Source organism: Archocentrus centrarchus, chromosome 16, assembly GCF_007364275.1.
Source record: "Archocentrus centrarchus isolate MPI-CPG fArcCen1 chromosome 16, fArcCen1, whole genome shotgun sequence".
Lineage (NCBI taxonomy): Eukaryota > Metazoa > Chordata > Actinopteri > Cichliformes > Cichlidae > Archocentrus > Archocentrus centrarchus.
The window spans coordinates 25294765-25311448 of record NC_044361.1 but is presented as its reverse complement, the minus strand read 5'-3'; the positions used below and the strand labels follow the sequence as shown (position 1 = coordinate 25311448).

At 41.3% G+C, this 16684-nt stretch overlaps 1 protein-coding gene across 5 annotated transcripts in view; it reads right to left on the bottom strand.

Annotated features, from left to right (window-relative positions):
- Positions 1-15728, bottom strand: part of myh14 (myosin, heavy chain 14, non-muscle) — a 33349-nt gene extending 17621 nt beyond the window's left edge. For 2 of the 5 annotated variants that reach the window (XM_030749836.1, XM_030749837.1), the window contains exons 1-16: positions 15363-15728; positions 11595-11778; positions 9378-9584; positions 8261-8417; positions 7258-7285; positions 6472-6586; positions 5449-5496; positions 3883-3975; positions 3711-3774; positions 3119-3217; positions 2837-2980; positions 2529-2743; positions 2281-2433; positions 1821-1994; positions 1382-1555; positions 1136-1250 (exon numbers count right to left, since the gene is read on the bottom strand). In XM_030749836.1, coding sequence (XP_030605696.1) covers positions 1136-1250; positions 1382-1555; positions 1821-1994; positions 2281-2433; positions 2529-2743; positions 2837-2980; positions 3119-3217; positions 3711-3774; positions 3883-3975; positions 5449-5496; positions 6472-6586; positions 7258-7285; positions 8261-8417; positions 9378-9584; positions 11595-11765 — 1957 coding nt within the window. In that variant the 5' untranslated portion in view covers positions 11766-11778; positions 15363-15728. Of the gene's footprint in view, positions 1-734; positions 804-1135; positions 1251-1381; positions 1556-1820; positions 1995-2280; positions 2434-2528; positions 2744-2836; positions 2981-3118; positions 3218-3710; positions 3775-3882; positions 3976-5119; positions 5132-5448; positions 5497-6471; positions 6587-7257; positions 7286-8260; positions 8418-9377; positions 9585-11594; positions 11779-15362 lie in introns of all 5 variants that reach the window. The other 3 variants (XM_030749835.1, XM_030749840.1, XM_030749838.1) reach the window with 3 other exon arrangements.
- Between the last annotated feature and the right edge of the window lie 956 nt (positions 15729-16684).

Sequence of the window (16684 nt, the reverse complement as noted above, 5' to 3'; positions counted from 1 at the left end):
GCCTGAAAAAGACTGATGATTTATTTTGTTGTGTGTATGAAGCTGGTAATTCTAACAGATAATATCATACACAGGAGTAAAGAGCAGAAAGATCTGCCTTTCAACGCAGCACATGTGCTCCAATTTATCAGATGTTATCTCAACTAAAAAAAAACATGTTTACTCTTTGATAATGATGAGAAATTTCTAATTGAACATCTGCACTGATGTAACTATCCTATGCTATTTAACTCTAATGCAATACACTGGATCTCTACAGCTGATTCAGGATCACATTTCTGCATGCAAGTATGCTTTTATTTCTTTGTTCAGAGACTGTGCACGGTAATAAATATGGCCGTAAATGTTTCAGTGTGAGCCAGTTGACTAATTTTAAATCATTTAATTGCATACACTACTCTAAAGGTGATCCTGAATGAGGTTTTTGTGACTAATGAGGTGACATTTCTACAAACAAGGATTAAAAACAAGGATTACTACAAGAATTACTATGAGTGAAAAAAAGCATCGTCACACAATCACAGCACTTGTACTAAAAGCCAAAACTTGGTGAAAGAGAAATTAGAGAGCAACACAACAGCACAGTGACAACATGATACAACTACAACACTACCACACAAATGTACACTAAGGGGGGGGGGGAAATAGCAGAAAATGCACAAGACAATGAAAACTGGGAAGCCAGAAAACAACAGCGGCAGGAGTGAGGACCGTGAGGAGGTACGAAAACCTACTGTCCGAGCCATTAGTCTGTAGTGTGGCATAGGAGTCAAAGAAGTACACACGAGGGAGAGTTTGAATGTCTGTTCAGGAAGCAGCAGGAGAGCACAGGGATTAAGATCACAGGGAAGGAAAGGAGCCCAAAACGAGCACCAAAAGGGAAAAGAGCAGGCAAAAGAGAAGACAAGAAGGAGGCAGGTTCAGAAGAAAGGGAGGAAGAAACAGCATGACAGAGGACAAGAGAGAAATGCAGTAAAGTTAATACATTTTTGCACCAGAAAAGCTTAATTATTTATGACTGGCAGATGCGGGAAAAAAAATACTTTAGAGGAAAACGTTTTTGTTTTGTAACTTCTGCACAAAATCCACGCATTAAAGGCTTTATTTACAAAGTGTGTGAATCAGGCAGTCTCACCCTCTTTCCAAAGCTCTGAGACAAAATGATCGGATGACTGGTGGAGAAGAGAGGCCACGTTGTCATTCAGAGGATCCATGTTCTTTACTAACCAATCATTTGCCTTGTAGTCCACCTGTAGATGGAGAGGTCACATGGTAGAGATACTGTAAAAGCTGAGATGCATCATCACTGAAAAAGGGAAAGGCAGTATGTTTGAATGGGAAAGGATGGATAAAAAAACAAAACAAAAAAAAACAGGGATACCTTTCCAGCATAGTGAATAATAGAGAAGTCAGCTTCCCCACGTGGCTGCTTTGATTTGAAGAATTTTGGATGGCTGCCTTGCTCACCAGACAGCTTCTCCACAAATGAGCGATCTGTGGCCCGAGGGAACCAGCACTCTTCATCCAGCAGGGCCAGAACACCAGGTGGGTTGGCCTGACATGGATGGGAAGGAAATCTTTTGGAAAATGTGGATTTTCCCCATTCAAAATGACAACATATTAAAGAACTGTGTGATACTCTTTCCCTGTATTAGTTCATCAGTGGATCTGTCCACAACCTGCACTTTATTTAACTATAATTAAACTGTTGTCTTATAATCCTCATACAAAGCTCACTATTTGTATGGCAAGCACTTATCATTTATCAGCATCTAGTCTCATCTCATCACAGGTAACAATGTGTTTTAGTGTGTATGTACTGGTCTCTCGATGAGGTCAATGCAAGGCTGTAAGTCCAGGCCAAAGTCAATAAAGTTCCACTCGATGCCCTCTCGCTGGTACTCCTCCTGCTCCAGGATGAACATGGTGTGGTTGAAGAGCTGCTGCAGCTTCTCGTTGGTGTAGTTGATGCACAGCTGCTCAAAGGAGTTGAGCTGCAGATGAGGGATTTAGAAAAGAACACAAAGATTCAATAATTCATGCAATATAAACTGAGAAAGAACATGCACATGGTTGGATTTTTAAAGACATGACATTATACAAGTCACACTACTAAACACATATAATGCTGGTCTATAAAAAAAAATATCAAAGATAACGCTAAAAATATCCCTTATTATTACATGTTTCACTTTATCACAGACATTTTCAGAACGAAGCCCTCCCTTATTCTAGACTTGGTCAAACTACTTACTATACTGCACAATCACATGAACATACCTGGAAGATCTCAAATCCAGCAATATCAAGGATGCCTATGAAGGAGGCTCCCTGTCTCTGTCTGCGGTCCAGAGCTCTGTTGATCCTGTGGACCAGCCATCTGAACAGACGCTCGTATGTTGCCTTTGCCAGGGCCTCCACAGCAAAGTCAGCCTAGGAGAAAAGATCGCATTCCAGTCACACTCCAGAGGGACAAATGTTTGTTTATGTATCGGCACATATGCTTATTTTTGCATATAAGATCTTACTTGTTCTTTAGTCTGGGCTTTCTGCACATACTCTCGGCCTACTTTGATCCTCGGAGTGAGGATGGCCCGAGTGAACTCCAGCACATTGATGCCCAGCAGATGGCAGAGTTTTTGAGCGGCTGTGTTATCAGGCATGGACGCCTGGTCCTGGTTCTTCTCTTTCATGAAGGATATGTTCCCAAACTGGAGCACAGCAGAGATCACCTTCAGCATGGCTGAAGAGAGGTAAGACAGGGAGGGAGAAGGTGATTTATAGCAAGGATTGAATATGGAAGACACAAACTACTTTTTTCTCTCTATCTTCTTACACACTGATTCCTCGGGGGTGAAGCCCATAATAGCCATGGAGTCCATAGTCTGGGTGAAATTCTCTGAATCACTCTGACCAGGAACAGGTATGGAGCCTCCACTGAGAAAGCGATACTGATCAGCAGTTCCTAAGAGCAAGTCCGCTAGAGAAGGTAAAACAGACAAATTAAAGTTGAAAAGACATAAATTACAGCAGGATTTATACACAGTTTACTAGCTAGTTTTACAAATATAACATGTTTTTAAAATGACACTTGGTTGGCTTTTGCCCTTTTATTCACCTCTAGTTTCCTCTGACGCTCCACATAACAACTGGTAAAAGATGTGGAACGTTCTCTCGTCCTTGGCCTGACGGGTGGCCCGGGACTTTTCAAGGAGGTCTGAATTAATATAGTTATGGACATATACAACCTTTTTAAAGCAGTTTCTAGTACTGTATACATGTAAGCCTTTATACAGTGGCTTGCAAAAGTATTCATACCTCTTGAACTTTTCCATATTTTGTCACATTACAAACACAAACATAAATATATTATACATGATTCAAAAATCTTTTGAATCATGTATAATTTTCTTTCCACTTCACAATTGTATACCACTTTGTGTTGGTCTTTCACTTTAAATTCCAGTGAAATATATTTATGTTTGTGGTTGTAATATGACAAAATATGGAAAAATTCAAGGGGTATGAATACTTTTGCAAGCCACTGTATACACAGTTACATGGACACCAACGAGCAAGTATTTGAGTAAAATTCAAAAAGACAGTTTAAGTCTTCTCACACCACTTTGCCGTAAAGGCATGAGGAAGTCCACTTTGGCAAAATGTGTGAATGGCTCTCTATAAACATTTAACATTTTGCAAAAGGATACAGGTTTCAATGTTGGCACCAACGATGTATCCCGCCACGTCAAAATTAATGCGAATGAATTTACCCTGAAAAAGCAGAAGAGGTGGTTTATGTTTCAGTCCATCTCTTCTCAAACTGGTGATACTGATGACAGAACTTTATCTATTTGATTAATTAATCTAGTCCACTCTTACAAATCTAGAGGAGTTATCATTCTTGACAGTCTTTGCATTGCCAAAGGCCTCCAGTATGGGGTTGGCCTGCAGCAGCTGCCGCTCCAGCTCACCCTGTGAAACAGAGGAGACATCTGATCAGACAAACCTCCAGCTATGAGAGCTTCAAAGAAAGAGCTCCATGGGGCCTTGGGACTAAAATGCACACTTTAACACTGCTCTGCTTAGAGGAAGTACGGATTTGTTACATAAAATACAAAAAAATGCATGACTCAGTCTTGAAGAGCAGTGACACATACTGATGCATTTTAGGGCCCAATATAGAATCCACAACACACTCCCCATTCCCAGTCACAAGAACAAATGATTCTCAACATAATTAAAATAATTTTGTCTCATTAACAATGTGTCATAAGGCCATCAATTGTGTTGCACATTTGTTTATTACACATTTTACAACTTCTTTTATTAATCACAATTTGATTTTTTAAATCAATGAAAGGCAACTGTCGACTTGGTTGAGAAGCACTGTTATACAGCAACATGTGAAGCTGCAGCTTGGCTACCAAATATTGGCTGATTCGAGCTAGCTGCAAAGCATTATTGCAGTTGTCGCACTGCCAATGCGGCAGCTGACGATGCAGCAGCAGCAGCCAGTGATAAGCATCAAAGGAGGTAGTTACAGGAGATGGTTATAAGGTAAAAACTATCAGAGAATGCCAGTCAGTCAACACAAAAGGCAGATGCACACAGAGAGAGCAGGAGGCCAGCCCTTTGATGGTGACAAAACACAGAGCAAACAATGTGTGCACTGCACACATTAACCAAGCCATATAGTTTAGCATGTACACTTCAAACGCTACACACACCCACACCCACAACAGCACACCCACACCTGCTCACACATCAAAATCTGCACTCATTCAACTGCATCATGTTCGGTTTGTGTTATTAAAACCACAACTACAGCAGAAATACTTTGCAGTTCTACAAATACATAGGGTTTTTAAAAGTCGCATGGAATGGAAAACCAACCACCAGCCCACTGAGTATAACAGCAGGAACTAAAATAACCGCCAAAACTAAAGACCGACGAGACCAGGGGTTATTCAGATGAAAGAAAGAAAGAAGATATGATTCTCACTATGCAACAAGAAAATCATATCAGGGCCTGTAAATATTCTACAGGAAAGGTTTCACTTTTAAAGAGTGACTCCCCATGAATAAAAACCCATGTTTTCTAAATTTTCATACTCACATACTGCATACTCTGGAGAATTGTGTGGGGAAAATGACGTTTTAGAGGGGGAGGAGATTGGGTGGATGGGTAAACATATGGATTGGATAAACAAACAAACAATAAAAAGACAAATAAGACAACAATCATAACAACAAAAGAACAGGAACTGGAAAAATCAAATATACAGTTTAGGGCTTCACTGTTAATGAGGAGCAATATCAGCAGTGACAGTTCAGAGGTTTAAGGTTACTCTATTTGAGTCAGAATCACTGCGGAGTTCATTAAGCAGAAACAGGGCAGGAGAAAAGCAAAGGGAAGGACAGGACAGCAGGACAGAGTTAACTCACCCTGTTCACCATAGTACTGCCTCTTGTTAAGGACCAAGAACCATCCATCTGAACATGCAGGCAAGAGAGAAGGACAGTGCAGAAGGAAGAGAATGAAGGGAAACAAGTGCAGGAAAGAAGGTAAGAAATAATGCTCAGAAAATGCAGAGGGACGACTGAGAGCAGAAGCCCACTCCAAGCTAAGATAAAATAACCTTAACTGCACCTACAGTTTCATAGAAAACCTACGATGTCTTATATTATCAATCAATAGGAAAGAAGAAGGAGAAGAAGAAGGAGAAGAAGAAGAGTGCTAGCTCATGAACTTGGATGTTAACAATGCAGGATTTAACATATGGGTTTATAAGGAGTCAACATGATTGCTAGACTTCAAGTATACACACAATGCATTTTGGTGAGTAACTCAATGTAAACATAATTTTGGTTAGTTCACAACTAAACTCCACAGCATACCTATCACCACTGAAAACACTGCAGTGCAGGAGAGTCATAGTAAGAAGTTGTTTTTTTCAGCTTTGGGCAGAGACAGGCTAGCTGTTCCCACTTTGCTTTTAGTCTTTCTAGACTAGCAGCCCCTGATTTTAGACCTGAAATCAACAGTGGCATCAGTCTTCAGACTGCCAGTGAACCGTTCCTTTACATAAACACCAGTTGGCAGCATTTCACACATAAAACATGCAATATTCTGCCTGGATTGGTGATTTAGTGGTCAAGAACGGGCTTAATGTGTGAACACATAAAACCACATTAGTGGAACAACAATGACAACCTGAAACAGTTGTAACTGGGTTCATTTAAACTGTAAAAAGAGCTCTGGCATGCAACTACAGTATTCAGCATGCAGTCTTACTGATTTGACTCATCTTTTATTGGTTTCCCACAGCAATCCTTGGTTACTTCTTCACCCTCTCCTTCCTGTTATTCCCCTCCTGTTTTATACTTAAGTTCCTATAAAGGCTGTATGTTTTCTCCTAGCTCTTCTTCTTCTGTTCATACTGCTGTTGCACCTCTGCTGTAACATACCTGCACAGCTTCCTTTTTCCTACCCGGAGTGCCGCCTTTATGGGAGGATGCGACATGAGCCAAATACTGGATGACTTTCTTAGTGTTCTCCGTTTTCCCAGCTCCGGACTCGCCTCTGGAATACAAACACGAAACTATGTAAGGAACACCGTAAATGGCACTGTTGGGCTAAATGTTCTGTCTTCAACATATGGTCTCAATTATGAATGGTATATATAATTTTTTACACAGAGAGAATCCACCAGAACAAGTGGCCAAGCGCACGCTCGTCACAACAATAAACATTAGAGCCCATGCGGTGCATTCAAAGCCACGGGTCTAAACAGAAAGCAGGTGTGAAGGATATAGGCTGTGTTATTGTTGCTGCTTTTGGAGAATAATGAAGGAGAAAGGAGCAAAAATAACATCTGAAAGAAACAGACGCCTCGCTCCACATACACTTTGTGACTGACTCAAGACGAGTCTGATTTGGGAACCTTGACAATGACAGGAAAAGTGGCAGGAAGAAGAGCAGCATGGTAGGATCGGAGTCAAGCAAGCAGGTAGACAGATGATGGCTACACACAAACAGGAGGCTATAGTCACGCTATGGGGCTTAATGCTTAGTTCACTCTCTGTGCATGCAGGCCTCAATACACACAAATTAAAGCAAACACACACTAAATATATACATGCAGAAAGACTCCAACAAACACTGTCTCTGTGACCCCTAGAGAAATGCTCCTCGTGGCAAATGACAAAGCATTTACACAGAGACACACTGATGTCCTGCTGTGGGCTACTCACGTGCAGAGGATTGACTGATCTTCTCTGTCTGTAGGAGAGAAAGCACATCACAAGGTTATGGAGGTGACATGATAGCCTGTACAGAACAAATACAACACAGACCGAGCAAAAGGTTTGGGTAAAATGAATCAAAATGAATTACATAAATGACATATGATTCCTTGAAATAAAACACTGTAGGGTGCTCCATGGGAGTGAAGAGGCTGTTTAAGGCATTAGCTGGCTCATGTTATACTAAACCTCCACCCCCACTAACTGGGCATGAAGTGCTCTGGAAACCCATGTAGGGACTCACGCCTCGTGTTTTGATGAGAGATAAATATTGCATGTGTTTGAATCTCTGACTGAGCCTTTTCTCTCGGCATGTCAGTCACTTCTTTTAATAAGAGCTGTGGAGTGAAACTGGTCACCAGCTGAACTGGTCTCTCCAGGCTGCCAACCACACAACACTAGTAGTCATTGGGTGGACACTGGTTGCAACATTGCCTGTGTTTGCTTTTAAGATTCCCACACGTTCAGCCTGGAAGAATTCATACTGGTTGTTCAGGTTGACTCACTGTGGTAACACACCTACCCTGGAGGAGGTGTGAGGTAATAACTTCTAGTTAGAAGAGTCTCATCTGCTCTGTCCTGCTATCTTAGGTAGTCACCCAAAGGCAGAAACATTGCTCAACCGACCCTCTATGTCTCATTTAATCTACTCAACATGACAGGCAGGGCATGAAAACTATCTGTCAGGCATTGCTATTAAATGTAAGATATGCAGTTAACCACAATGAATACAGAGATATATTACTGGATCGACAATTCTTTAAAAGGAGTGCCACTCTTGGAAATAGTTGTAAAAATACCATATCGTCTATTTGTTTCAGGCTTTTGATAACAGCCAAGCATATACCACACCTTTAAACAACATTCAAAATGTGGTATATCAGTCAAAGGTCACAGAGCACCATGGTCAGAGTTAACTAAGGGTTAGAGGTCACAGATAGTGTTTAAGTACCTTGCAGCATGCTGCGATAGGCAGCCTCTGATATGGCGTAGATGTGCGGGGGCATCTCGTGGCGTTTTTTGCCCCGGTACATTTCCACAATGGACTCTGTGTAGATTGGCAGGTTCTTGTAAGGGTTCACCACCACACAGAAAAGCCCTGAATATGTCTGGAAAAAGACAGACAGATTCACACTGACCTAAATATACATGGAAGCTGTCAGTCCCAGCAGAATATAACAGTCTCACCCTCTTCTAGTCCTACATTTTATAATCTATAATTCAAAAATACAAATTTATATTAAAAAAAATTAGCGTGATAACTGTTTTTGAAAATCTGAAACCTTTCTAACCTCTTACTCATTTGATTCAAGTGATTCATGCCAGACTGCAGTAGACTGTCAAAAATTATATGTGCTATGGGTGGCCTGTGTAAAAACTGCAGTATTAGGATCTTATTAAACTGTTGCTTTAGCAGAAAGTACAGAAGGGAAGCAACAATGGTGTCAAGATTGTACGGCGCATCCTTGATTACATAGTATAACACAGGATATCTCATCCATGTAGAGATGGCTTTAGGGCTAATGACACAGTGCGTCAACATCAGTAAAGCTCCCATAATGACTCCTACATAAGTGAAAGTTATTTAGGCCACACGTACCTATCTTATCTAATATTATGATACACCCTTCTAAGCTATTCCAACAATGTCTCTCTGCTCCTGACTGTCCAACTCTTATTCAGTCCTCTTAGAAGCATCTTCCATTATTCATTCCATTAATAGGAAGTTCTGTGTGTAATTAAGTTAACTTTCTTTATGTTATTTCACATTAATTGCACATGCTGTGTCATTCACATCTCTGGACTTTTGTGCACCGTTTTTTTCCAGCAGAAACTGGATATGCCGCTATAGCTGCCCCACAGCCACAACTCTGTTAACTGACTCCACACCGCTCTTAATGCTGCGTATCAGTTTACACAAGAGATGCCACCGCAATCCGCATGTACGCAACATCTCAGACTTCATGTGTGCAGCAAATGCTTCTTCTTGTTCATGCGTGTATGTATACACGTGAGCTTTGTTGGGCACATTTCTCTCGTTTTATGCATGCATCGTTTCGTGCGCTCACATAGATCAGGCCAGAGTAGTATCTCTCTCTCAGGTTGTGCAGCACCGACGCTTCGTTGAGGCAGGTGAGGTCGGCCATGTCCTCCACTTTGCTGAACCGCGGAGGGTTCATACGCTGCACCTCCTCCCTGGACAAGGTCACCCGCCGCTGGCTGTCTGTCAGCTCCACCTCCACCTCATCGCCGCGCTCCTCCCGGATGCTGGCAGACTGGATTGAATTTAAAAAAAATGATGAAAATATGGACAGAGAGGAGTTTTCACCCTGTAGCTGAGATTAAAATGAACATACTTGCTTAAGAAAAATATGTTCAAGCAAACTGTTTATTGGATCAGAATGATGAACAAAATTCACCATTTTCATTAAAAAAAAACTTGGCAGACTCAAAACCACTCAGAACAGCTTTCCAAACAGATGCCACTTCTGATGAAAGTATCTTTGACTAAAAAAAAAGACTAAACTGTCAAACTGTTGCATGTATCAAGCAAGTTAAGCTGCTCAGCTTTCCATTCGGCTCAGAAAAGAACAGAAAGCTATGCCTGCACATGAGGTAGCACTTCATTCAAATAGCTTGAAGTTCGCTTAAGAAAACTGTGAAAATGAATATACACATTTACTATACCACAGAAGAAACTCCTATTTACATTTCCAATAAAGCAAACATTGTAACTATATTTGAAAAAAATGTCAGAATCAGACCAAGTGAGCTTTGAGTATGAGTGTCATTACATTTGACAGCAGACGAGAATTAACGGTGACAGATGAGAGCGGAGAGGACCTCCTTTGTCACGCTGCTGGTCTCGTGCTTGTTGGACAGGAAGTCGTGATCTCAAACTCCGACCTTGTTACAGGATCCCACTCTGCTACATTTTATCCTCTCTGCTACTTGACATGCACAACACACCAAATGTGTGTGTTTCTGTGTGTTTGCATTCATGTGGGTGAATGTTAGTCACACTGAACTACAAGCTAAGAATATGAATATAGATGATGGTGTGGATGTCTTTCTGTGTGTGTGTGTGTGTGTCTCTGTGTGTGTTTGATCATGACTGTAAAATGAAGTCAGTGTCTCTGCAAAGGCCTCTTTAACATTAGGAGGCTGAAGGAGCGTATTGTTCTATTCATAGAGCTTTTTATGAAACGAGTCCAGCAGAGACAGAGAGAGGCTCTGAGACAGGGCTTCAAATTCTTATGTCACTTCCTCCGACACGCACACTGCAAACGTGTTACAAGCATTATTCAAGTACCAAGGTGAAGTGGGACAAATAATACTATGAGAAGGACCTTGTGACCAAGGTTATTACAGTTAACTAAACCAGGTGTGAAAAAACATTTTACTTAAGTGAACTAGAAATAAATTCAGAACTGAAACAATACTGCCCTTGGGAAAAAAATGTGTATGTATTAAAAATGTGCTTAGTTTTTTTATGGGTCAATGTAGTAAAATGTGTCAACACAACAAGCATCAGGAAGCTTTTGTTTGACTGGTTTTTTTTTTGTTTGCTTGTTTTTACTAGAATGTCTACCTGACGTTAATCATTTTTTAACTGTAATACCTTTTCTGAACTTGTGAAAACTTGTCCCTGAAGAATACACCCACATTCTAATTATAAAGAAAGTGAAACTAAATACTTTTAAAGAATAAAATCCAAACTGAAATGAGGAAATCTGCTCTGTAAATTAAGTGGAACTAATTTGAAAATAAAAAATGTAAATGAAATTAAAAAATAAAGTATTAAAAAATATAAAGATATAACAACTCTGCTTGGCATCGTAATTATACCTAACCCTGCGAGGTCTAAGTCTGTGACGACACACTATCACATGTACTTTTTCATTGTTCTCATGAGTCTTTGAAATCAGAGGACAAAATAATAATAAATCAGGCCCAAGGTTTGTCTGTTATAGTGACAAAAACATGACATACACACACACACACACACACACACACACACACACACACACACACACACACACACACACACACACACACACACACACACACACACACACACACAGAGACCCTCATATGTAGCTTTGCCTGACCTGTTGGACACACCTTTGACTAAGGGCACACACTCAGGGCTAATAATTCCCAAGAGGATTAACCCTTAGACAGTGGAAAGAAGGCATAAGAGAACAAGTGAAACTTGTCTATTGTGCTAACATCCTGCATGTTTCAAGTGAAATCTTTGTGTGCTACATCTGCTGACAGCTTACCTCAAAGCCGTGTTTCTCTGACGGCACCCACACCAGCCTTTTAGCTGCCCAGTCGGCCTGGCTGGCAGCAGAGAACACAGAGGAGGTGTTGGAGTTGGGAGACCCTGGCCCCGTGCCCGATGACAGGAAGCGGGTGACATCGTTGGCACCGCCCCCCGTTGGCCTGGACATGGTACTTCTGGCACTGGGTAAGGAAAGAATGAGAGATGAAAAAAGGGGGCAATAAAAAAGTGAGCCCCTGCTAAGCCATTTCTTGCCACAGGCCAACAAACTGGAGTTCTGTAGAGGATATGAAGGACTGTCGGACTGTGATACTGATGCGACTCTGTGCCAAGACATCACACACTTGATGTGCACCCAACCACGCACCCACATATATAGGAAGGGCAGTAGTAGCACGCGAGCCATATCCAGCCAAGTTCTGGCCGGAGATGGCCTAATTGAAAGACAAAGCAAATCAAGGAGAAGACAGGAATGAAATAAAGACAGAGAGATGGCTGAGCGGAGAGGTGGGGGAACAGCGAGCTACATCAATCCACTCAGTAAACTGACATGACAGTGAGGAGGGGGAGAGATGGTGAAGGAAATAGGGTGGGAAAGCAGTAAGAAGAGAAGATCAAAATGGACTGGATCTATTGTTAACTTGAAAAAGATGAAGCACCCTCCCACTAGAGTCCACTGGACTCAGCAGAGATAAAACTGTAGAGAGGCCCTCACTGAGGACTTAGTGGACGCAGTGGTGCCAAAATGCTGATTTGCCTTAGGGGCTGGTGGCCTGTGAAAGACGAGGTGACAGTCTAAAAGTGGCTGCTACTCTATGACATCAACACAAACTACAGACAGGCTCACTGCAGTACTACAACATAATGCTTCGAGAGTTACTCAGAGAGCTAAGAAATAAACGACAGTGATTCTGTGAGAGGAGGGCTTTACACTAAAGCCAATTAGAAACACACTCCTTCAGGTGAGGCAGCTTTATTAATCACTCAGTCAGAAGCAATCAGAAAAAATATCAGTGGCTATAAATTTGAAAACATGAATATCGGATGGGATTTTAGGTATTTATGAAACTAAAGTGAATTTGTTTTGAGTTGAGCTGATCATAGAGGAATAAGGAATAGGTGCTTCTGGCGGCTCCCTGATTTCCAGGGGGTCACCACAGCAGGTGTTTTTTTTTTTATTTGACACAGATTTTTACCCTGGATATCCTTCCTGATGCAACCCTCCTATTTATCAAAGCTTAGGAGCAGCACTAGGACTACACCAGCTTGTGACCCTCGAGACTGGGTTTGTGTCTCCTCCTGGTTTTGTTTATACACCAAATATGGAAACCACATACAAAAAAGCCTTTTAAACTTTATTTTGGGGCAAATGTATATATATATATATATATATTTTTTTTTTTTTTGACAGATTTTTCAGGTGATTCTATACACACATTTCTTTTTCGTTTCATCTCTTGTTTGCTTTTGTCCTGGTGAAAACTAATTAAAAAAAATAATTAAAAAAACCCTACCCAAATATGTGCCTAGAGGCGTTTCAAGACTTGCATGTAGGAAGACTTTCCATATCTTTTTTTTAACCAGGAAGTGAAACTCTTGAGATTAACAGGCAGCATTAACCAAGCAGGTTTTTCAGTGATGGGAGAAACTGCATCTCCAACAGAAAATCCTTGCATGCAGAGGGACAACAAAAAGCAAAATGTACACAGATGGGCTGGGGTCTGAACCCAGGAGGATCTCGCAGTAAGGTAACAGTGCTACCCACTGTTTCACTGGCAGGAAGATGGTTTCATTATCTATTGATTAACAGATCAACAGGTAATTGCAGTCCCTAAATTTTACTGTTGAACAATAGAGGGCTTTTTTTCATTTATATACATTAATTGCTGAAAAATGCTTATTCGCTTTCTAGCATCCCAGATTGAGGAGACTGAGAAGACAGTTCTCACATTCAGGTTAATATAAATCAGTGGCATCTGATGGCCTGGATGATGAGTTTGTGGATTAATTTTTTTGTGTAAAATCATTCAGATTATCAAAATTCACATTTATTAAGGAATGAGCTAACACAGGGTCTTCTGAAACAAGCACAAGGGATTACCTTTGAACACATCAACTCTGATCATACAGGCTTTTATGCTATCCTAAAAGGTGAGTGTGTTACTATTAGGCCTATCCTCCATGCCTAGACAGGTATGTCATCGAGCCTGATTCTTGCTATTCATCTCACTTTTTTTTTTGGCCTATCTGTCCCCAGCCCTGCGATTACCATACCTGTAACTCTGGGTGTGGAGAAAACATGTTAACAAAAGAGTTGCCGCCACCCAGACAGTGAGCATGAAAAATATGTGATCCCAGGGTGGCACAAAACAGCTCCGCAGCTTATTAATGGCTGATGTTGTTGATCAATTTCAAACTTCCCACGTGTGCTGCTCAGCCCGTTTTTGTTAAGACTTTCTCAGATTGCTGGTTAATGTAGATTTGAATAAATACATCTCCAAAAGCAACAAATACTTTGTTTGTCTGGGACTATTTACAAACTATTTCCAGGAGAAGTGAAGGTATGTGGGTTTACCCCAACCAGCACTGATGTGGTAATCTAGAAACATGCCAGTCAGTGAATCATGTGGCTGACTAATGTGCATTTAATACCGCTAAATGCCACAAAGAAATAAGCTCTATCAGGTGTGGGGTAAAACCTGATAACGGAGAATATATTATCAGCTCTGTAACTGCAGTGTATGATGTTTCTGAGCTCTATCGATGCCACCGATTAACTTAAAGCAAACTCCTCACACAGGAAGAAATATCCCAGGCTGTCGCAGTACATCGTGGACTAAGCAGTAAACTCGTCCTGCAGCAGCTGGAATTGCCAAACCCCGACTGCTCTCCTCCATAGCAACACCCTGAACACTAAGGAGCAGCCCGTAGACAATACCTTCTGAGTCTGAACTGAGGTCATTCACTGCGGGGGTCCTGTGCTCTCTGTATATGTGTGTGTGTGTGCGCGCGCATGTATGTAATTACTGTGTGGGTGCCTGCGCGTGATTGTGCGTGTGTTAAACGGGTGGGGGAGCTGGAAACGCCTTTTCTTCAGCTTTGATGCCAAGTGGCAGAGCATCGGGGGATGTTACTGTGGCATCTGCGCATTTAAAGCGGACACAGTGAGGAAAAGGTGACATTAATAATAAACCACTGGCTGTAATAATTGCAGTGCGGCGCCTGCATGAGCAGTCCAGCTGCGGAGTGTGAAGCTGTACGGTTTAACCTGCATTTTTTAAAACTGTAGCTACAGAGCAAAAAAAAAAAAAAACTGACGAAGACAACCACACCTTGAACATAAGACATGAAAAACCACATGGGCCCCAGCCTTTAATTGACTGTGAACGGCATGCATGTGGCAGCCACAAAAAAACAGCCTTTTCATATCATTATTAGTATTATCATCACCACCATCATTATCATCATTACTATTACAGGAAAAATCTATAAGGCCTATAGATCATGGTTATATAGGTCGAAATCGCTTATATTTTTCTTGGTCAGACTTCAGGTCATTTCGATGAAAGCCTCTTTTAGTACAAAGACCAACCCTATATAAATTCCCCCGGCCCCATTAATGTTTCAAATTTAGGCGTTAAGCCACCGCATTTAGACTAACCATGCGAGGTTAGCCAGCTCCACTAAAAAAAAAAAATTATACGTTCAGGATATTACACTGGCTATTTACGAGTTGGATTAGAGTAAAGGCAATTAAATGTCTCACCTTCAGGTTCCGCTTTGAGTTGCGAATAAGGCTGCGGTGTGAGGAGAACCGCGATGAGGCTGTTTCTTGGGTTATTTTCCTGCCAGATAGGTGTGTAGCGTACCGCATATGCGGCTTTTATCATTGCATTGCTCTCTCAGTTGAGCCGCACACACTCCTCGGTGAGAATAAAATAGACAGAGAGCACTGAGGGCAAGGCGGCGGCTTCAGGCGCAGAGAACGACTTCTTGGTAAGGGGCCAATCAGGTACGAGCAGACGGGTTTTAGTCACGTCTAAAGAGAAAGGAGTCCAGTCAAAATCTAGAACCGCGCCGCAGACCCGCCTCTTGAATACGACGGAAGCATTCCGCCCCAAAATGGGCATGAAAAGCTTGCGGTAACGAATCAAGTGAACGGCAGAGCAGACTTCTCCGCTTTTAACCAATGCTAACGGCTGTAAGGCGGGGCTAGGTTTGAATGACGTGGCAAACAGCAAATCAGAGCATTGCAGCAGGTGCCGTGCGGGGCTCTCGCGCTACAGTATGGGGATTTGCACGCTCTTTGTTTACCACCGAGTGGCGGCGAGTTTTGGTAGACACTGATCTGGGGTCGGATTTGTTTGACTTCACCTTCAAGCATAACGAAGGTTTTCTTGGAAAGATCTGATTCAAGGTGCCTGATTCAGATCACCCCAAACCTCCGAGTGTAGCAGGGTTAGTGTAAATATTTACACCAATCATATCAGAGCAATGGCCAAAACCCTACGAAATTTCAACTTTTGCTCTAAAATATGTTTGTTAGCAAACTAAAAATAAAATATTAAGTGTAAAGTCCAGCAAAAATAAAATAAGTTGATTCTAACAGGTGATTTATTTATTATCGAAAATACATAGAAGTGTCTATTCTGTATATTTGTGGCTGTAACAATAATACAGACTTCCTACATATCAAAAACTTGGAAAGGTAAAACATAAAATTCCCTGAAAACATCTAGGAGTAATAACCATTTGTGTTAGTTTAGTTTTTGTGTTTTCTCCTATACCATAAGCAGTATAACAGTTTTTTGTTTATTTATTCTTTTGCTCCACTAGGCAGTTTTTATGTTATACTTTTATCATTAACAGTAAAAAACAAATCTAGTTGAACAGGAGTTCATTAACGGTTTGCATCAATCTCTTGTTCATATTCCCAAATAGCCGATTTAGTCCATATCTTTATCATCCACGCCCCACTTGAAGTAGCTCTGTGCCCCTATAATGGGGCTGCACCACCGTGTGAGAAACACTGTTATAAGACCACAGTTATTTAGCAGTGATAGCATTTTCATACCATATCTGAATTTT